Source organism: Anneissia japonica, unplaced genomic scaffold (genome assembly GCF_011630105.1).
Source record: "Anneissia japonica isolate Jap-2015-1 unplaced genomic scaffold, ASM1163010v1 scaffold199_len4679917_cov187, whole genome shotgun sequence".
Classification (NCBI taxonomy): Eukaryota; Metazoa; Echinodermata; class Crinoidea; order Comatulida; family Comatulidae; genus Anneissia; species Anneissia japonica.
This window is the reverse complement of record NW_022686322.1, coordinates 555410-578710: the sequence shown is the minus strand read 5'-3', so window position 1 is coordinate 578710 and position 23301 is coordinate 555410. Positions and strand designations below refer to the sequence as shown.

The following is a 23301-nucleotide window of genomic DNA, read 5'->3' as shown; positions in this document are numbered from 1 at the left end:
CGAACTAGAACATAATTTAGTCCTAGTTGCAACTAAAGCTAAATCAGCTGAAGACAACTGGCAAGCAACCACTATCAAACTAACCAATGAAAAGAGCTCATTTTAATAGCAGACATCGGTAACACGGATGAATATTAAGCTGTTCAAAAACATATTTCCTCATAATTCATAATAGATAATCATTCGCTTAATTAATTTTCTATAATAATAAATATCAGTCATTAAAACATAATGATAGGGAATTTGAAGTCACTGGAAATTTGCTTTCTTTGGAGAACTATTATAGTTGAGCCCGAGCGAGGGCGGCGTCATCTCTGTTGTTGCTATAGTGAAGCTACGTGAACAAATCAGGAACTATCGCATGTGGCTAGCAAAACATGTTAATATCTCCATTTGGAAGCTAAACTTGATGTCTCTTTTGTTTAACACACAAAAGATAAATCAGACCTACTTATACAATCATTTTTATTCGTTTCACTTTATCGTGAGTTACAAAAATCATGTTTTAGTGGGGTAAATATTTCAAGTCTGCGATTAAGCCTGACCATAGGCCGACTAAAAAAATTGGCCCGCGGAGGTATCATTTTAGTCAAGGTTCACATGATTTAGTCGAAGTACTAGTCAAAGTTCCTTTTAAGAATACGAAATGAAGTAATTTAAAATAGGTTGATTAAAATAAATACAAGCCAAAAAAAAACAAGTACAATAAAAGCATACAGGACTGCAAACAGATGGTTAAGTTAAAACAACCAGATAAAAAGCTCTTTTAAAGCACAATTTGCACTCCTAAAGCCCATCGAACCACAATAATATAACAACAGCTAATAAAATATGATTTTTAAAAAATTAAATAACAGGGAAAACTGGGGTGTTAATATCCCATTTCCTCTATTTCTTTAATTTTCAAAAATCTATATCTTAGGAGCTGTTTCAAATACTTCTAAACCATGCAGAAAAATTAGGAAGGTGCTAAAAAAAAAATTGCTCATGCCAGTCATGATAAACAAAATTGTAGGCCTAGCAAATCATATCACATGTGACTTTATAAATATACAATATATATAATTAAATATTCTAAAAAACTTCCTTCATATAAGGATGACAAATATTCTAATCTCTACAAACAATACACTTAATAATTAGAAAAACATTATTCAAAGTATTGTACATAGTACACAAGCCAAGGTTTATTATTGTTCAATAAAAGTTCCACTTCCTTCAACTATAGAGGGCAGTATACCTGCAACATGTTCCTAAATAGCACATTTTTTGTTATGATTTTGTCCAATTTACAACCTTGATCAATGACTAACATTATAAATAATTCTTTGAGATTAAGAGCTCAACACAAACAATGGGCTTATTCTTTTAAATAAAAATGAATTGGTGGAAGGATGAGCGATATGGGTTTAAGAACATACTAATTAGTGTGTAACTTACCTATAAACAAAACTACATCAAGAAAGGATTGGTCCATCATTTAAACTTGGTTATTTATCAACAGATGATTTAATAATCAAACCACAATAATCACAAAATATTTCACTTGTGCCAAAATTATGTCCAAGTGTTTGTCAGACTTTCTCTTTCAACATTTCTTATAAATGACAGGTGTTTCAACAATACCAATGATTTCTGTTGCTTCAAATTGAATCTCATGGTGTAAACAAACAAGAATATTACTTAAAACTGAAATCTCAGGCATTTTCCAGAGCATTTTTTCCCAGCATTCACCAAAGATTTCTGACTATACCCAAATTATAGATTAATCCTCCTAATATTTCCACAAATACTCAGCTTTGTGTCAATGAGTTAAAAATGACTACGAGTATCGGATAAGCTCAACAACTATCTCTGTTAATATCTTTGATGATGGTATTCAACCGTGTATGCCCTTGAAACATCAAACATAAGGTGAATAAAATTATGTCTTTTGGGAAGCACAAACCAATATACAGCGTTGTACAGTACCGCTGTAAATCCAATTCCGTGTTGAAATAATTGTTGACGAGACGTTGCAAATCTTGAATTGCATCACAATACAGTTTAACACAATGTCTCAATCATGGGAAAGAAGACAATCCCATTCTCAATAAATGGAGTTATAAACTAATCACTTTGCATCAATTCACTTAATCAATAGATTAGAACAATAGAAACGTGCAATTTAATTGAAGGCCATTACCCAAGAGATAAATGGACTTGTCCACAATCAGTACCGACAGTTCATCTGAGCCGATCAATACTACAAATTTTTACAATGGGGTTAATTTCCGCATCATATACAAATTCAAAGTAACAGATTGAAGGCTAAAGTACGGTAATTATCTATTTATTGGTGATATCATTCAATTAATCTTCAAGTACTTGTCACATTATTATATCTAATTACTCTTACCTTAAGAATAAGTAATGAATATATTCATATCTATTTGAAAATAAAAATTATAGAATTGAATTATTCCCCTTAGATCAGGAGGATGCAGTACTTTATATGTTTGTCAGTAAACATATACATGGCTAACCTCGCAACACATGACACCACTTTGTTACTGAGCAATGCTATTATACTCAAGTGGTTGATATGAATGAGTGCCTCTACAACTAAACTAGCTACAGTTTACATAGCTCTTTCAACTGATATATTTTTCCAACTTAATTTTACAGTATTAACCATCAGTGTTCTGTTTACTGAAGGAGTTCTTGTAAGATGAGTCACTTGTTCATCGAGTCCTTCATTTAGTGTATCATATGCCTTTTCTCTTGATCGCGGCATAGCCGCACAATTCCAATTCATCCAATTATCTCTTTATTCTACTACTTCTTTTCCCTTCTGTAAACTGTTGCTACTCATTTAATCAGACCTGTTTTTTTGTACTTACTTCCCCTGAAATCTCCACATTTGTAGCCTTCTCTCTCCAGCTAACCTTCATTATTTAATTTCAAGGGTCCCAAGTTGGAAAAAGTCATTTCCAGAAGATCTGTGGTGCCGGGTCGGGGAAGGGGGATGGTGACGGCAGGGCTGGACTTTCACAGATGGAGGGTGTACCACCTCAGCCCCACCACGCTTGGAGCTAAGGTACAGTAAGAAACTTATGATTATAGCACCTAGATGGCTGAAAATGATGGCTTATAATTTTCTTTACTCTCCCATCCCATCCCCCACACCTCTGAATCCACCAATGATCTGATTAATGAGCTTTCTTAACACAAGTTTTCTGCACATAGTGATACCATTGGCACTGACCTCTGTGATAAAATTGATAATAAAGTAGTCAAAACATGCAAAATTATGAATTTTCGAAGATGGGTTCATTTCCGGGAGATTCTTGGTTGCTTGCGGGAGTGCGGGAGGCCGTCCCGGTATAAGGGAGACTCCTGCGAGTTCCGGGATACTTGGGACCGCTGCGATTTTTTCTTTTTGTCAAGTCTTCATGTTTTTTTTCGAAAGCTATGAAAAAACTGCGGCTAGCTAGCTGTGTAGGCACTCAGCTGTATTGAACGCTTGGGGTAGGTGGTTGCTCTGTAACAAAGCGGTTTCACATGGTGTAGTAATACATAGGCCTAATGAGGTGTATGGTAATAATGATTTAAGCAATGACACTTTCTTTGGATTGTAAAGAATGCTATATAAATACTGAAAATTATTATTTTTATTGTAACATTCCAAAATCAGAATTATCTGCTATAATAATATTTAAGTCTTTCCAATTCTGAACAATTGCAAAAGTTATTGCAAGTAAATAAAAAATATAGCTAGAATAATATAATACTAATTAACTACTAATCATAATATTTTCAATTAAATTATTTTGTGGCTTTCCTAAATATTTGCACCTATTTAACAAATCTCCGATATTAAAATCAACAATACAAAACCATCTTAATTTTCAACAAAGACCGTCAAATATGTACCGTATAAACAGAGAAGCGTTTTAATTAACAGAGAAGAATCCGCATCAGCGATTGTAAACAAATTGCGCTTTACACATGATTCATTATTGCTATCGCAATTAGGCACGGTAATATTGAGTGTTGCTGACATCATAGTGTAACCTTACGGAAAGGTAAAGCAGGGTAAAGGTAAAACCATGTTCCATGTACAATCCATTATTACCTGTATATTTACTTCAGTTTATCATTCATTCGTTATGTATCTCTTGATAACATTCACAATATTTTTTGTTATTCACTATATCATCAGTTGTATAATTCATAATTTCATTCATCATTTATTATAGCATTCACTATATATTCTATGTCAATTTACTGTATTAATTATAAACTTAATATATCATCCACTATATCATTCTATTATAAGGATAAAAAAAAAAATTCTTCAAATTGGTTAAAATCAAGACTTGTATAGCTAAACAGTTATAAGTAAGACAAGAAATACTTAAATGTTCCAATTGCTAATTCAGATTTATACCAGTTAACAGTTACAATACCTTTGTATACAGGATAGGGATTATCTTGTTGTGTAATCTGATAAATAGGGATTAGTGAGTTCTTATCACACCTTGTAAAGAAAGACATACTGCAACTCATTCCAAGAAAAAAAAACACTTTAACCTTAATTGTTCATTTAAAAGAATCACATTATGATCAACTTTCATTAAATTCAGATTGAAAGCAACAAACAAAAAAAGTTTTGAGGATTTACAGATGTTGCTTAATGTACGATTTACTAATCCACATTTATAAGAGTAAAATGTTATATCAAGTTTGTATATTGGATGGGGATTAGCTTGTCATGTAATCTGTTAAATAAGGATTAGTGAAAATTGAATGTTTACATCACAGCTTGTCAGCTAAACCATACACAACCAACCAAGCTATTTAAAGATAAACTGACACCCAGAAAACTAAAAATAATTTTGTTAATGATATTTATTAATTAATCTATATATAACATGATTAACTCCTATGGTGCCAATTGTGAGTGTCTATTTCATTGATGAAAGAAAAAAAAAAGCATTTTTAAAAATAAAACTATTTTACTAAAATTAACATTTAGGGTTTTATTACAAAATAAGTACATTCTCTATCATATATAAATTTTGCCAGTTTTTGATTCCAGCTCATATATTGTGATGTTCCAGCAGTTTTAACAAGTGAAGCTATCACCAAATAAGTGTCATGGAAACTCCTTATCCATTCAGTATTCAACGTGGCAAAGACTAGCCAAACCAGTCACTCCACACGAAAAATCAATTTATATTTTTTTGTACAGGGTTAAACAGTAAAATGAAAGTTATAAAATGGTAAAAGAATCATTTAAATCAGCAGTTTAAACATACAGCTGTTTAAAGAGTATTGAGAAATCAGCATTCAAAGTTTCAAACATTTCTCAGGGAAAGAGACCGTCACCAAATCATTAAAAAAATGTTGTTTTATTATCGTAAATGGAGAAAATAACAACTTAGCATGATGTGAGATGTATCAAGTTTAGTGCAATAAAATATATTACGAAAAAATTTGAAATTACAACATGTTTGGCCACTATCTCAAATACACAATTTGCAAGGAGTGACTGGTTTGGGTTGTCCTTGCAACATATGGTCCATCAGTAGATCAATCCATCTTGACATTTTCGTTCATCCTTCCAAAACTTCCTGTTTTCCAGTAGCACACCACAACCTATGGACAATGTTCAACAGTCCTAATTTATGAGTCTGCCTTCCTTTTGGAACCATCTTCCAATCAATAGGCCTATAACTTCTACATCACATCTCGGTCACAGCTTATTTGTTTTTCTTGATCTGAGCGGTTGGCTGAGAGGTGTTGTTCCTGCTTCTTGCGCTGAAGAAGCCGGTTCAAACAAGGCCAGTTTTTTTAATTGGGAGTCTAATCTTAATTTTTGTCTTAATCTTTAATTTTTGTCTCAGTATCATCACAAAACCACTAATCATTTTATTCAAATTAACTCTTTTATGATGATGATCAGGCTAAGTGCTGACTAGAGTCAAGCTAAGCTTGACTTAATCCAGTTGAGAAAACTTAGTCTGAACATGGGGAACATGGTACCCAAGCAGATCCTGGGTTGACCATGTGTTGATATTTCTGGCCTGAAAGTGACCAATCACAGTTCGCAACACATTGTTAAAGCTTGAGGATTCCCACTGGCTAAGGTCAACCCAGGTCAATTGATGCATAGTGTGGACACTCAAAAGACCAGGCTTAAGTCATTCTTGACTAACATTAGTCTGAACGCAGCAACAGACACACAGCACTTTAATAATACCCACACATTTCATTTCCCCTCACCTACAGTAATCCCCAGACACTTCTACTGCACACCCTATCCACCCCTTCTCAACAAACACAGACAGCATCACAGTCTCAGAGCTGACAATGACACAAGTAAGAACAAAACAGAACACATTTATCATGTTTTAAAAACAATATAATTGAAAACTTTACAAATTCTATACATTATATCATTTAAGCAAAGATTATACAAACTTTCTTAAATATGAAATACTAGCATTATTAAAAAACCAAGCTAAGACAAATTATGCTAACTATTTACAATATGTTTGAAGATTGAAGATAACAATATGGAATTAAAATACAGTAATAGTAAAATGTCCAAGTATGTTACTTGAATAAATTTAAATACACACATACATAATATTAATATTATATAAAATAGGCCTATAACAGGTTAATACATCATACAGTCAAAATTACGAATGCAAGTTAGCTAGGAGTAACTTTCAGCTATGGGATAATCAATTTAATAACTAATTAAAATCAATGAATAGTATTTATATAAGCAACTTTATAAAATGGGAAACAATTACATTTATTAAACATTTATTAACAGATTCAACAGTTACAATTGCTAATTGATAATGATTATGTAATTAATATTCCAATTGTATTTTACATACGGTAAACAGGAATTTAGAATTGATGTAAAGTTATAGAGAATTACTTTAGAGCAGGTAGCTAATGCTAAGAAATGGGGAATTCTTGTGCATTAGGCATAAGCTTGCATATTGAATCAACTTACTGGTTTCAACAATTGTTTTTATAAAACTTCAATTATTTCACACATTTCAAACAAGGTCTTAATAAAACTATTTACAATTGAGCAATCCTAAAGTAATTGTATCTATTCACAATGTAAACCATTTTTTTTATTAATTATATTTGGCACTTCAATCTATAAAATTCTCACTATAATAAAACAGGCATTTAAAAGTGTTACATTTGGTATACAGTAATACAAAAACAAATTTATATTCACTAAAATGTCATATAAGGTCGTAGGTCGCATAAGGGCCTTTCAAGATAATCAACAAAAAACAGTTTAACACACTCTCTGTGTGATCAGGTTCTACACAAATATCCACACATTCCCCCACAAAATAATGGTCCAAATCTGTTTAAAACATCAATCTTGGCATACTCTCTGACAAAATGAACTAGAATTCTCACTTTGTGAAATGTAAATAAGCCAATTTGTACAGTACATTCCTGGTAGAAATTAACTTATGTTATGTGTATATGTTGTCAATTGACTTTGATATGGGCATGAGCAGAATTGAGTTTATTCTTTTGAATGACTAACAAATTATTATTGTCATCATATGAACTTTTAAAGTGATTTTATAATTTATTGATGAATGTTGAAGTTGGGGAGTGTTTTTCCCAAACTTTAACACACTACACTAACACTATAAAGACTAAATGTAGTCAGTTTTATAAAAACATATTCAAATTGAAATGCGATACAAATGGCGAAAGTTACAAAACGACTCGGTCCCCACGTACTACTTAATAGTCACGTACCATCGACTGTACGATTTAAAACATTTAAAATCTCATAATTTTAATTCTTGTTCAAATTATGGACACATGACAACCAATTAATTGTTCCCATGTTGTTATCTAAATTATGAAATTTGCACACAGCAATACAAAAGGAATTTTGACAAGAACTCATAAACAGTGCTATAAATATATCAAACTGTTACCGATTTATAAAATAAAGAAAACAAACAATTTTGCAAAAAATTATAGCAAATGAGGCATTAAGAATACCAATGCTATAATCGCACCTATGGAAAAAAAACATGCCTTTAGTTTTCAAAAAAGTATGATGATTTTAATACAAATAATATAAATAAGATATAAAAATTGTGCGTAATATCAAAATTAATTATAGAAAATTAAGAAATGTTAAAAAAGACTATAATATCTAGATACAAACGATGGTAAATACAAAAATAACTAAATAATATTTATGAAATTATATCTAACTAAAGAAACCACTACATTGTATTAGTTTCTAACACTAAATGAATATTGATAATTTCTAATTAAATTGTCATAATACTGTTTAATGTACCCTAAAAAAATCTAAATGAATATAAATTAGCAAAACAAAAGAATATTATACAAAAACTAAGTTGGAGTAAGTATTAAAAATCTAAGGTCAGATATTACTGGTGACACAATATATAGGTCTATAATATAAATAATTACTGTATTATCACTAATATCTATATTATTATTTTATTATAATCATTGTCAAATTTAAAACATAAATAATAGAATACTTGATCAACATTATAACCTTTTAGTAGTAAACAAAAATAACTCACTAGTAGCAGCTTGGAGGTCTTCCTGTGACTATGGTAACTATCTCCCTAGCAATTAGTAACTCCATCGAGATACATGGACACGAATCCTTAGATCCAAATGTAACAATAATAATATTCCAAGTACAGACAAACTCCCAGAAATAATTAAAGGCCTGCTGTGAAAATTCTTTGTGATTATCATCACATGGAAGGGAAATGAATAGGTTTCTGCTACCTCTATCATCAACAGGCCTGAATAATAAATTCATACATTTATAAGACAGGATGAGCTGGCTATGGCCTGGAATGCTTAGAATTCTGGCAAGCTGATGCTCTACTCTGAACTTGAAGTGAAGACAAGAAACTGTCTTTACAGATCAGTTAGCAGGCAGCCCGTGGACTGCCGATAGGTTACTTCTTATTATAGCGACATAGTCAGTCATTAGTTACGCAGTAACACTAAGACAGTGTGCGGAGATACACAGCTTAATATCAACAAGATTGGAATTAATTTTAAATCTAAATTTTACTTTGATAAAAGTTTCAAAATATACAACAAATATTTAAAAAAAACTAATTAGAATATATTGAGTTATATTCATGAGGGTACATATTTTAATTCTTAATCAAATTAATAATACTATAAACTTTCTAAGCCATTTATATTTACTTGATTGATGTAAGCACTACACATAAATGTCCAGAAGTTCTATAAACAACATCTCAATGTTAACTATTTCTTTATAATTAAAAAATATATATATAAATCTCCTATACTATAAGTAAGTTATGTAAGTTTATACATTATATTTCTTATGAAATATTGTCATTATCAGCATTAACATTTAGTTTTGTATTATGATAAACCAATCAACAAATAAATAGAGCCTACAAAATAGGGATATAAATTATATGAATATACGGTAAGTATCGACTCATACTTAGAAAATATACAAAGATTTCCTTGCAAATATATATGGGGGTTCCCAACTAAATAAACAATATTTAATGTTAGGAACTAAAACCTAAGCTAACCCATAGGAACATCCAATGAACTCAAAAAGTAGAATGAATTTCCATGCCAATAGAGGGCTCCTAATCAACAGTGAGACAAAGCATCCAACAAAATAACTACAGTAATATATTTACTTTAGCTTGTAAACACCGAATTTTAACTTTACGATAGAATAATTAAATGAAATTATAACTGCAGATTTAAACTGACGAAATCTCAAAGTACTTTTCCCCTGTGCACCATACATAAAAATGATATTAAATCATTTGATATTCAAATGTTGTCATGTCTAATTAATGTCACAAGTAAACGGAGGAATTAACGTGATCGTTGATGGGCAAGGCTAGACTTCAAGCCTGCCCAACATCCATTTGCTGATTATGATTGGCAGAAACCCATCCGCAAAAAGGGCTTCAATTCTATCTTGCCGAATATGGTTATGCCTAGTTGTAATGGACATATTTATGCTAATTGCCTCTTAGTCAAGATAGTCAAGTGTCTATTTTTAGTCATCTGACCCAGAATTCCTTTGTATGACCCCATAGGTCAGGTTAATTAACATGCATGGAAGTTGTCTGCCTGTATAAGGCTCTCACAACATGGTCATAATGTAAAAGATACACCTCTTAGTCACATGTTGTTAAAACTTTATTGAATATTCATGTTGTGAGTGTTCCAATACCAATGAATATTCAAAAAAAGACTATCTCTACATTGAGGACAATAAAAATTGGTCTTTATAAAAACTCATTCAAAGAGAATGAATATTCATTCAAAGACTATCTCTACAATGAGGACAATAAAAATGCTCTGAATTTTTAAATTTGTATAATTTAAATGGTATTGATATATTGTTGAGAAGACTTTGAGGGATAAAAACATTCTCTACACCCTGCCTCCCCCACTTTATCCTCCTCCTCCCAAGCTGCAGGTTTTTATCCATATATTCCAACAAAGCCTAAAGGCAAAGCTAGTTTTAAGCCTATCACATATCTTTTGAGGGCATGTTTGTTTTTATGGAGTACGGTTTTCTTATTTAAAAACAAAAACATCACAACAAGGTCAATTTTTGCTGACAGAATATATTTAAAAAGTTTGTTTTCAAGCTTGGATGGTACGCATACTACAGTATTTTATAGCTTTCAATTGCATAGAATGCCTATACTCTATCATATACGATAATATACTAAAAATATAATTTAGGCTAATTATACAGTATGGTTTTCCATGCAAATATCTATTTTCAGAAATTACTTAATAATTATCAATATTAACTTTATAAAACAAAGGAATGAAGATGCTTTACTTCAATACAAATAAAAATATTTCAAATTTAACTACATTAATAGAATAGATATTTGTCTTATTTAATATTGGTAAAGGAAAAATTAATTATAAGGTGAATACATTGTAATGTTAGATTATGCTGCCTAATAAAATCTGAAGTATAATGAATAACAAAGTAATTTGCAAAAGTAGGTTATAAAAATATTTACAACTATTCAAATGAATTCCTGTAGGCAATAAAAAGGACTTAAAAGTACAGTTAACCTTTCTGGCTATATGGCCTACATAAGAGGTTAATAACTAAGACACTGTCAATTTTTTATACAGTATTTCAAAGTGAACAATGCTATGAAAATGTCACATTAAGTCAATCATTTTTTTCAGCTGTTTTCATTGTTTATTTCTATATTATTTAACAAATGCATACATTTGAAATTGAACCACCAATTATAGGACAGATGCCTTTTCTGGTATCTTGCCTTATATTTCAATAAAAGTTAAACATTCTCAGACAAAATGTTCTCAAATTGTTTACACCATTTTCTCACAGTATATGAAATTACGAGGAATGCAAGTTGAAAGTAGTGGAACTATAGCTCAAGTGGCAGTTAATATCAGCCTTCCAAAGTTAAAAATTGGTTAAACATTAATGCTTTTGGAAAAAATACTTAATATGTATTGTTGTTTATATTGACTACATATTGTATTTGTATTGTTATGTTCTAAAGTCCAAATGCTATGTTAAGTAGAAATGTTATAAATACTGTGGGTAAAAAATTAATATTAATTATCATGTATGTTAGTTTAAGGTCAGTGGTGCATGCCAAATTATGTAGTGTATGCCCTTCACGTTATTACCCTGTTTAATTACTGTGAAAAACTTGGGGACATTTAACTCCTAAGCAATGTACTTATAATTTGGAAGAGTTATTAGTGTATTGGCTTTTCATACTTAACAACATATTTTGAGTAAATAATTGATAAGACATGTTCTATTTTACTATGAAGAGTTTAACATATTTTTATGCTAGATTAACAACTCTAAACTAAACATATTTTGAAACATTGAATAAAATATAGTGACCTACAACTATGTAACACCTTAAACTGCCAATAATAGCACAGCTTTCTAAGTAATTCAACAAGTTGTGATATGATTGCATGGGTGAAGATTTGCATGCAAAGATTTTTGAAGCATGTCAATGGTAGACGCAAAATGTTCATAATAAATGTCATACACTGTATTTAGTGGTAACAACGCCTATATAAACTATATAAGTGTTGCGAATAACATTATGTATGATCTAGAGCAACAGCATAAAAACAATAAACATGAAGAAAAGTACACATACAAATATTTGGAATTGTAATGAGGTAGTGATTCCAATGAGGTAGTATTGGTAACCAAGCATTTCACAAATTATTACTGTTGTATTACAGCCACAAGGTTGACTAAAACTCATTTCTATGACAATGATAAATTCATGTTTGCTGCCACCTATAGTATCCGCTGCACACTTCACTATTGATTATCAATACCAATGATGAAAGCCAAGCAAGAAATGCAATTCTTTTCCATAGAATTACTTATTAACTTATTAATACAATCAATCTAAACCCATTATAAAATTTTCCCAGTTGGAAAAATGTACACATAATTGAAATAAAAACAAACTTTTTTCTTCCAAAGAAGAATTTACCAAACAAATGATAACAAATATAAAATCTCAAAAATCGGGCAAAAATATCCAAAATCATTTGGTATTGAAGAATTCCAATCTCAATTATAAGAATGTGTTTGCAGTTGTCAATATCTTCACAAATGGATTCAGCCAGTACTCTAGTGTGTCCTTAACACTCTTTTCCCAATCCTGTTTCTCTTATGCTTAATGTGAATTTAGTGCTATCCATAATTATATTATATATTTAGCAAAGATATAACATTACTGATTGTTTTGGAAGTTTTTTCTTCACCAAACCAATAACATTACTCTTATTTTTTCATTTGTGAAGAACACACATATAAACAGATTCTCATTTTATGAAACATGCAACACTCATGCAAATTGTATCTACATTATTTTAATGTACTCTGTGACGATTTAAAGAAGACTGCCCAAATGAGAAAGATGACCCCTTAGCAGGCATGCAGCATATAAGAAAGAGAGAGCTTACCTCTCCTAGCATTATCCACATCAGCTTTGTAAGCATCATAATAACCTCTTTCTTTGTCATCTGGGACAGAATTCTGAGTTTCTGATTGAATCTTCAATCTTGGTGCCACAATGCCAACACGGTCAGAGTGTTGATTTTTTATCTGTGAATCTGAAATACTTTCTCTGTCACAAGGAGAAGTTGGTACAGTACCATCATCAGGAGTCTCCATTCTTGGTGCATCAGGGTCTGTGTTATTTCCATCGGTGTCAGAGAGACTCTCTTCAAAGGCAATAGGTGCAAAGCTATTTGGATCTGGTAGGTTCTTTATAATGGTGGGAACAGTAAGTGTTGACTGCTCCTTTGGGGAAGAAGGGCTTTGACCGCCTGAAGAACGTTTAGGATATATTGGTGGCTTTTTAGCATCAGGCTTTATAAGATGGCGTGGGAAGCAAAGGGCACTAATGGTTCCACCAACCTGAACCAAGTCCTCCGGTGTGATATCACCAGGATCATCATCTGATGAAACATCCACCCGATGATCAACTGCCAAATAATTATATTCAGCATCCATTTCTTCAAAAGGTTTTGATAGAACTTGGCTATCAATGGATGACACTGAGGCAACACTATACCTCACCCCTGGCATAGCCACACTCAAATTGGTTGTTGACACTGGAGCAGATATCAATTTATCAAATATACTTGGTGATGTTTCTTCAACTTCCAGGACAATTTTAACCAATTCTGGTTCAATAACTGGTTCCCCAGAAAAGCCATCAGGTGTCAGTTCATCATTTGTATTAAGTGGTATACTTTCCTTTGATCCAAAGTTTAATGGAATGCCAATCAGAGATTTTGTCTTGACCTTTCGGTGGTGGACAAGTCTTACTGGACTTGATGGACTACTGTCTGAACTAAAGCCCATGTTATCAAAATGTGGTTGCTTATATAACGATCCGTAGGACAACGATCGTCTTGGGTTTCTCCAGTCTTCTTCAGAGCTTGACCGTGCATCTCTCTTTGCATATGATCGCCTGGATCGTCGAGGTGAATGCAGGCTTTCTGTTGACTTACTCAAAGATGACTGGGTAGACAAGTTAGAATGCTGAGCTTGACGGAAAGGTAGGAACTCTTGGGATGCTCTCAAAGCATCTGTAATGGAATCTAAGCTTTTACTGGTGGTTATTTTTCCAAATCCTGACATAGGTTGATCCCTTTTTCCCCTTCGTTTCCGTTGTGCAAGTGTTATTTGTGATTTTAAATCTTTGGATTTTGATGTATCTTCTGCATAAATGGCTGCAGGCATCTCATTTGACCTGTGATCGTATGGCTTATAATGTTTTGGTTGGAGAACATTATCTGCTTCTTTGTCAACGATATGATGGAAGTTTTCTAGCTCATCGATTGCTTTTTCAACATCATGTTCAAATCTGTGAGAATTGCGATGCTGTAAAAATGGTGAAGTGTTTACAAAATCAGGATTAAGTGACGTCATTTCAGAGAGGATTTCTTCTTGCTTCTTTGTTCGGTGTTCTTTGTAAACACGATGCTGCTTTAACAGTTCTTGCTCTTCTCGTTTAATCCAAACTGATCCTGCTTCTGGAGAATTATCAAACTTTTCTACAGAATCGGTATGAGTTTCTGCTAAATCTGCTAAATCTTTCTCAAGTCGCTTCTGAGCAAAGAGCAAAGCCCCAGGAGAAACTGGTTCACCTTTGACAAGAGACGCTTCAGACAATTCATCAACACTCTCACTTCGGACTTTAGAATAATGGGCAAGATTTGAGGCAGAGTAGCAGAGATCTTCAGATTGTTGTGCAATGCGCGGTAAACTTTTACTGCGTCTACCAGGAGCAGACAAGGACCCACTGTAACGATTCTTTAATCTTCCTCTTGGTTTTACAACCTCATATTCCTTACTATCTCTAGATTCTGATAAGGATCTAATTTCAATGTTTTCTGGACTTGAAACTGATTCCTGTTTCTCTGTCATTTGTAGCTTGAAATTCCCAGGTATTGTGTACTGTTTTTGCAGATGTGGAGAGTCAGAATGTCTTTCTGAGTCAATAGTCTTGGGAAGTACAATGTTTCCATTAGGATTTCCTTTTCCATGCAGTAATGATTTTTGCGGAGGTAGGCCACTGTAGACCCATTGTAGTTGTTCCTCTGGTAGTGACCCATTTCCTTTGTGATTGTATCTGTACTCAGGTGAGGTTGTTTGAAGTTTGGTATATTCTCTTTTTTCATCGTTGACTTGACTATTTAGATTCCTTGCAGGTTGTTTTGGTATCAACATCCTTCTGCCTGTGAGAGGAGATGCTCTCCCTTCCCTAGCCTTTGAAATTCTGTCTCTTTGTGGAGAGAAATCATCTCTTTGCACCCATACATCAGAAGAAACTGGGGCAGTATCGGCTCGCTCTAATGAGACCTGTGACAACGGCTCATGTTCATCAACATTCTTCTGTCTTCGAAGGATATCCCTTTCAGGCAAAGAAGAGCCATGGTGGAATCTACTATGTTCTGGTACATTTTCAGTGTTGATCCATTTAGAGCTTTGTCTTACTGGTTCATTCAAAGCTCTTATTTCTGAGTCTGTGCTACAAGGACTTTCTGTTGGTGATGACTTGTGGAAGTCTCTGCTGTCACATTTTCTTAGATGCTCAACTTTTGAATCTTTTTCTGGTAAGACAACTGGTAATCTAGAAAACTGCTGCTGATATGATGGATATAAATTGTCATAAACAGTCTCTTTACTGGTTGCATATTCTTGTTGATCCTGGATTTTGTTTGGTTGAGATTGCATACGTCCACTGTTTTCAATGGTTTGGAATTTGAAAGAATGGTCCAAGCTTTTCTGTTGGGGATATACTTTCACTGATTTGGATCCATTTTGATCTTGAGCATTATGTTCAATTGATAATTTTTCATCCATGGTTGCATAGGTATAATTTGCATCACTGTACTCATTCAAAGACAGATGTTGAGGTCGTTGTGGTCTAGATTGTGGCACATGGTAGCTTTGAGGTAGATGGTTATTATGGTTTTTCTGATGGTAATTTACCCTGTGATCGTCAGCATATTTTTGTGGCATTGGTAGATGTCCTCTGCTTGTTGGCGGAGTATGGAGATGATTATATGAACCCTGTGGCTTAAAATCTTCTTCAGGAACGTAAGAATTGTTGCTTACTCCATGAAAACCCTGAGCATTTTTGCATGTATAAAAATGGTTATGTGGACTGTGGAGATGATCATTTGACAAGTGGAGTGAGGTTTGTGATGATGTCTGTTGTCTCCGTTCAACTTCAACCTCCAGCCTGTCTTTTCTGGTGTAGTATTCTTGTGTCTCTATGAAAACATCTCTTCGAGACTGCCTTTGGAGTGGTCTCTCCTGTTCCAAAGCCCTGTGCATTTCATGGTTACTTTTTCTTTGGGTTGGTGACTGTATGGGTGATGTCACTGAGGGTGATTGAGAATAATTATATGACGCTGGAGTTGAATGTGGAGCATCATACACATACTCTTGGCTTCTCGACCTGGTGGAATGCTGTTGTGATCTGATCCTGTCCGATCTATATCTGTCTGACCTAACCTTGTCTATGTTACCCTGATTTTGCTGTTGGTTCTGAGAGCACCTGCCTCCCTGAATGGTTATTGGCTGGCTTCTGGAAGCAGTTCTTCTATCTGGTTCCACTACAAAGAATTCACGGTCAGATTTTGATCGGCTAATGGGAGCATCTTGGTAGGTAGGAGAGAATATTCCTGAGTATCCTTCTGCAACAGCATGGTCTAGTCTAAGAACATTATAATCTGAAGCTGAGCGACTGATTGGTGCATCAAAGTACCTATCTCGCTCATAATTTCTTTCTCTGTCTCCTCTGTCACTTCTTCCTGATAAACTACTTCCAATATCCTTTCCTACAAGCGGACTATTCTGCCATTCTTTATAACTATCATTGTCGGAGAGTTCTCCCTCATCTTGATCCTCAGGAATATGAATGCGATTCAAAGACTGGTGCCTTCGAGGTGGTTTGGGTGGAGGTGTCTGTGAAAAATCTAACCCATGCGGATGGGATCCGGAACTCTGCAGAGGTTTCATTTGTGCATGGGAAAACTGTGGTGAGTCGGAGTACCTCCTGTTTGGTGATACTTTATTTCCTGGGTAAATATTGGAAGTCTTTTTGTTACTGGATGAACTGTAGATATCATGATCACTTACAGTAGTGTCAACTCTAATTGGGCTTCTGAAGTCGGAGCTCGTCCTTTGAGGTGGGCAATTGTGGGGATGGTTGTTGTTTCTAGCTTGTCTTTCGTAGCCAAGCGGAGCACCTGTAAGATCAATGTTTAAAAAATCTTATATGAAGTTTTATTCTTTTCAAATATTCAATAATTATAACTAACCATTATTCAGATGGTCCTAGGTTCAAAATCTGTGAGATCAATATGCAAACTCAAGCAAAAAAGCTATTTATCATTATTTTCCCCTTCATAATAGGTTCAATATCAGATTAAAGATAAAATTCTTTGTTTTATATATTGTATATTTGTTGTTTGTCATTTTATCTACCAAGTATAACCAAATTTCTGTACATTCTATATACAGACTTGAAAGTTCCTGATATTAGAACAAGTGCTGTTTTCCTACAGTTTCTATTGAGTTGAAAATACATTATGAATTATACCTGGATACAGTTTCTCTGTGCTGGTAGACACATGATGCTCATAGCTGTTGTATCTATCTGGGCTGGAGTGTATGTTTCTGATTAGGCCCTCTTGTGCCTTCATAGCCTCGTGGCCTGGGTCAACATTCTGATGAGTTCTCCGAGCATCTCGCTGGGAGACGGCACCCTGCAGGAGACAACATGCAAATGAAATTGAATTTCATAAACAAAAATCTCATCTTATATCAAGTTGCATTTTGGAAGGTAATGATGATATTAGATAATTTTGATATTTATAGTTTTTGATATTAAGAGTTTTCCTTGAATTAGGCCTACTATGCAGAGTAACTTTCTTGGGGTTTTTCTTGATAGAAATTCGAACTCTTTTAGTCACAGTACTAAGAAATTCACAAACAGATCAAATTCATTTTAAAATGAAGAATAAAATATTACTCAATGTGTATTATAATTATAGATTGAAATTTATAAAAAAAAAATAGATTTTATTTTACAAAAAGAATCATTTACACTTATAATATTAATAAACAATAACAATAACATTAAAAACTAATACTAACACACAGGATAGAAGTCCTAATTAGAGTTACTGTAGAACATGACATGACATAACAGGGCATGAAATAAATTAAAAATTAAATAAAATAATATAATAAAAGTTTAAATAATAAATTAAGGATAACGATCATAGACATATTATTCAGCAATACAGTATTATCGGTACAATATTATTAAAGATTATTCTAATTATTGATATTACTGACGATAACTATCTATATCTATAATTGTCATACATATTTAAAATGTATTTATAACAATATTTGACAAAACAATACATAGTACTTGTAACCTATTACTACTTAATGTATTCTTAGAATGGGTAGGCCAACACACAACTGCTTTCCAACAACAAACCCAGTATAATCCAGTTATATGTTCAGCAAACACAAACTTAACACAAAGCATGGAATTATTCACATGCTGGTACTGTAGTTTGATGTTTCCAAACAGCTGGTCAACTAGATGCCAAAGTGTTTCTCAACATAAACATAGCATGAGACTAGTCAAACTCATTAACAGTATTCACTATTGAGTATTATCACTACATGTATATTACTCTCTAGTAAAGTTGTTGATTAAACCACATACGGTACCCTATAAACAATCACAAATATTAATCATGAGCTCTGTATAGGCCCATTGTCTATAATTGTACAATATATCTTTTTTTGTTTCCTTCACATCCAATCAGCAAGTACACCCACCACTTACAGGATGGAATGATGCTTTATAAACCAAATCTCTTTATGGCTTAGGGAGTGGAGTTATTTTTGGTTTATTGATACTTTATAAAAGATATTGTGATTGAAATTGGTATAGTAGTGGAGATGTCGCTTGGTAGTTTGCTTTCAAATTCCAGGGTCCTGGGTTCAATCCTGTGACATTAGGATATTTTTTTCTCATGACTAAGACATCTTCACTATCAAGCCTCATTTTACCATGGAATTTATACCTCCTTGATTTAACAGAACCATGAATATCAGCTGACTGATAGCCCTTTATATCACTTTCACTATGGATAAACCTCAGTTGAATTGATTCCAATAACCCATAACAATTTGAAGACAATGCATGTACTATATTATTTTAACTAGTGGTAGCCAGTGAAATAGTTGTGGTAAATACAAGAATTTCAGGATCACTTCTTCAAAATCAATCAAGAAATCAAGCCTAACACTATAATCCTTCATTCATACTAAGGAACAATTATTTATGTACTAAATTCAAATTTTGGAGAGAAAAAAATATTAAAACACAAGTTTCTCAGTACTGGTAAATCAAAGTTAATATTCAATTCATGATAACTTAATCTCATTAAAACATCCCAAATAAATCCATTCACTTGATGTTGTCAATTGTTTTTGAATGGATCTCATTTGGTCATAAACTTGGTAAAGTTAAATGACTTGTTAATGTCATGATTTAGTGTAAGCCCGCTTTTCAGTAATATGGGGCTTTAGATCGTGCAACAACGTGACTATATGACAAATTAATTCGTCCTTTCTCTGTACAACAAAAATTTGGCAAAGTCTGCATAAACAGATGACTACAAGATGACATTATGTTTTAGATCTCACCGCCTTTGTGCAATCGAAACCTCTTTGATTTGAGTAGCTATGAGCCTAGCTTATATGAATACCTACATATTAAATACAATGCATGATAATGTTCATTTACTATAATTTTTTTTTTTGAATTGCAAGTAAGTAAGCACAGTAGCCATAAAAACAATTTAATGATTTTAACTATTGATATGATCACTTTTATCACCTCTGGGACCCTTGCTGTGAGAACAACTCCTAAAAATGTTGAATAAATATACATCTTATATCTAATTCCTAATTATTTTTATCAATCGTTTCCATTCAATTTAAATTTAAGTCTATTATAGTACTTCAAATACTCAAATCTAAAAATAAATTCAGACTGACAATTACTAAGAGTGGTAGGTATCATCAAACAGTTTTTCCATTCTTCAAATACCATGATTTTCTATGTTTGTATTTAAATATGTAACTAGAATAATGCAATTGTATAATATACAGTACATTACTGGTAATAAATATAGTACTGCACTGAAATATTAATCAGATTTAACACTTAATAAGTGGAGAAGGTTATTTCTTATCTAAACAACTATTAAACACAGAAGGAAATAGTGATGAGTGTCTCATAGAACGAGAATATATACAGGGCTCTCAGGAGAGAAAGGGTAAGGAAATACTCAAGTGCAGTTGTCGTCTTTCTGAGCAAAATTTATTTAAATTCCCATCCTTCATATAAGGTCATATTTAAGACCACATCCATCATCCTCTTGAAATTAATCTGATGATGATAGTTATGATGATGGAAAATATTTTACTGTGCAGATTGGTGCTTTTCAAAATAATATTGTATATTAGGTCAAAATAGAAATAAAATGTTTTCCCAATCACAGTGACATTAATGATGTGATGTTCATGATGATGATATTAGAGATGTTTTCGCATGTGAACGAATACATGTATACATACATTTAGCTATCCGTAACAGTTTGTAACCATGCTGTGCTTTTTGCAATGACAGCGAAATTTAAGCGTAGAGGCTTCCTTAGGCCTAGCCTAGGCTATTCCGTTTTCTTCTCTTATCCTGCTTCTCAAAATCAGATTTTGTCATGGCCTGAAGTTTTGGTATGCAAGGTTTTGGAAATTGGAAATGGTAGCCTAACACTACTCCTTCCCTCATTGGTTGATTATTTTGTGACCCAAATATGCCTGGCTACTCTAGGCCTAGGCGCACCTAGGGAGGCCCCTGGCAAGGCCTACATGAAAATCCCGACACCATCAAACACCGATGTTTTAATACCCCAAAATGAGACTCATTCTTTCGTAACTTGCTGTCTTCAAAAGTCACAAAAATTTATTTTGTAAACTTACAGTAAAATGTGAAAAAAATATGAAGATCCTGCTAAAAATCCAAAATTTCCCTACCCATTTTTCACTTAAATGTAGTGAGCGAGACACGCGAGTCGTGGATAGCGGCCGGCGTATGATATCATAAATGATGACGTATCCATCACACCAACTGTATGTGTTCACATGCGAAACCTCCCTAATGGTGATAATGGTGACAGTTGGCAGTTTTGAATTTGAGGTACATATTCAGCCTTCGTATCTAATGAAATTGAGCACTCAGAGCTGAGGATATTCATGACAATGGCAGTAAGAGTGATGGTGACAATGACATCAGTGTTCTTTCTGTTTAGAAGAGACATTTTATTACCATGTTTTATAGCGAGCCATAAAATAATGTCAGAGGAGAATGAGGAATGAAGAGTGAATGGTTTTACCAAAAGCATCTGGGCAAAGGAAGAAAATTTAATTTGTGATTTGTGATTAATATAATAATAAAGACACTCATTGGGAGATTTCAAGGTGGCAGGAACACTAAAAATATACCTTTTTAAATTTATATTTATTTGGGTCGCAAAATTTCGAAAAATGTGTATCTTAAAATCAGCTACATTGACAGGTTCATGAAAGATTATAATGGAGTCTTGCCTGATGATGTTAATTTGTCGTTACTCTTTTTTCCTCTGAGTACTTTATTTTCTTGAAATGAAAAGTGGGGAGATAGAATTTGACTAGACTGCCTGTGGGCAAAGTGCGGCCTGCGGGCCGTGTAACAGTGATTTTTTTGCGGACCGCAAAAATGAACATGTGTGTGTGCGGCCTGCCAAACATCTTTGGCTAGAAAACACCTACTTTTTACGGCCTGCATCGTTCATTTATAAAAAGTAATAATAAAACTGAGAATAAAGTGGTATAAAAGGAATGCATGAAGGTTTTTAGAAGCACACTGGAAACATCATAGTTTGCATGCTGCTCCCTATATCAAAAATTTAATTTAACCCTCTGACAGATATAGTCAAAACCACAAAAAAACAAATAAAACTACCTAGAGGCCCAGGTAAGGAAGCTAAGTTTTGAACATACTGTATGCCTTCATATTGTCATATATCACTTGACCAGGTGACAAAATACCAGGTGAAAAGATTAATAGCAACTGGTTTATTTTTATTTAAGATGGACATACAAAACTCATGAACTACCCTAGATAAGGTACTGTAATGTGAATGAAGAGTTCTTTGTTAATGCAAGAAGGAAGAGGGAATGGTATTTAAATGATGCTCCCATGAAGGTATTAGATGATATACCACCACTGAGCTTATTTTATTCATTGTAATCAAATAACTCCATAGCTCCAAGCATAATATCTATATGTTCGTTCATCATTTGATTCAATTAATAGATGGATTGATTGATTGACTGATTGATGGATGACTAAAAAACTGATAAGGTCCTATACATAATATACAAAATAAAGGAAAATATCATTAGGACTACACATTATTATAATCTTTATTCAGTTAAAAACATCAAAACAAAAAGAGGGCCAACTGCATGCACATGTGCAAATGTCTTGGATAGGAAAAAAAAATACGAAAACAAAACAAAAACGAGAGCATCAATGATTCAATAGCCCACTTGACAATAGCTGGCAATGTTTAAGTGCTGTCGGTGGGTGGAGGTTGTATGGAGTGTTGTTATGTGTATTGAGCATAAAGAAAAACATTTAAAGTTAGAGTTAGTTGTATGCATCATCAGACCTTTTTTGTTATGTTCACTTAACAGTTAGGAAAGGTGTGATGTCGTGTACAGTGATATTAAAGGAAATATGGTTGTTGTAAAGGTTTGTTGTGTACTGTACGTAACTTTTTGAAATATTTTGTACTGTAATTATGAAGATATTTATGTAGAGGTTTATGATGTAAGTGGACAGTTTGGTGAGTGAATGGAATTTGTTGCATAGAATATTAGAAGTATTTCATTGTGAAGAAATATATTTTCCCAAAAGGCGCATTATAATTACGTATATCATTTGTTTTTGCTTGTTAGTTAAACATGCAGCTTTGTTTGAGAAAGGCTAAATAACTTCTTGCTGACGTCAGATATTGATGTATGTATAT

General features: G+C 33.1%; 1 protein-coding gene across 3 annotated transcripts in view; it reads right to left on the bottom strand.

Moving 5' to 3' along the window:
* The window catches only part of LOC117114881 (supervillin-like), a 144082-nt gene that overhangs the window by 99560 nt on the left and 21221 nt on the right, over positions 1 to 23301 (bottom strand). For all 3 annotated transcript variants that reach the window (XM_033258507.1, XM_033258517.1, XM_033258510.1), the window contains exons 2-3: positions 17736 to 17901; positions 13075 to 17382 (exon numbers count right to left, since the gene is read on the bottom strand). In XM_033258507.1, the coding sequence (XP_033114398.1) occupies positions 13075 to 17382; positions 17736 to 17901 (4474 nt within the window). The remainder of the gene's footprint in view (positions 1 to 13074; positions 17383 to 17735; positions 17902 to 23301) is intronic.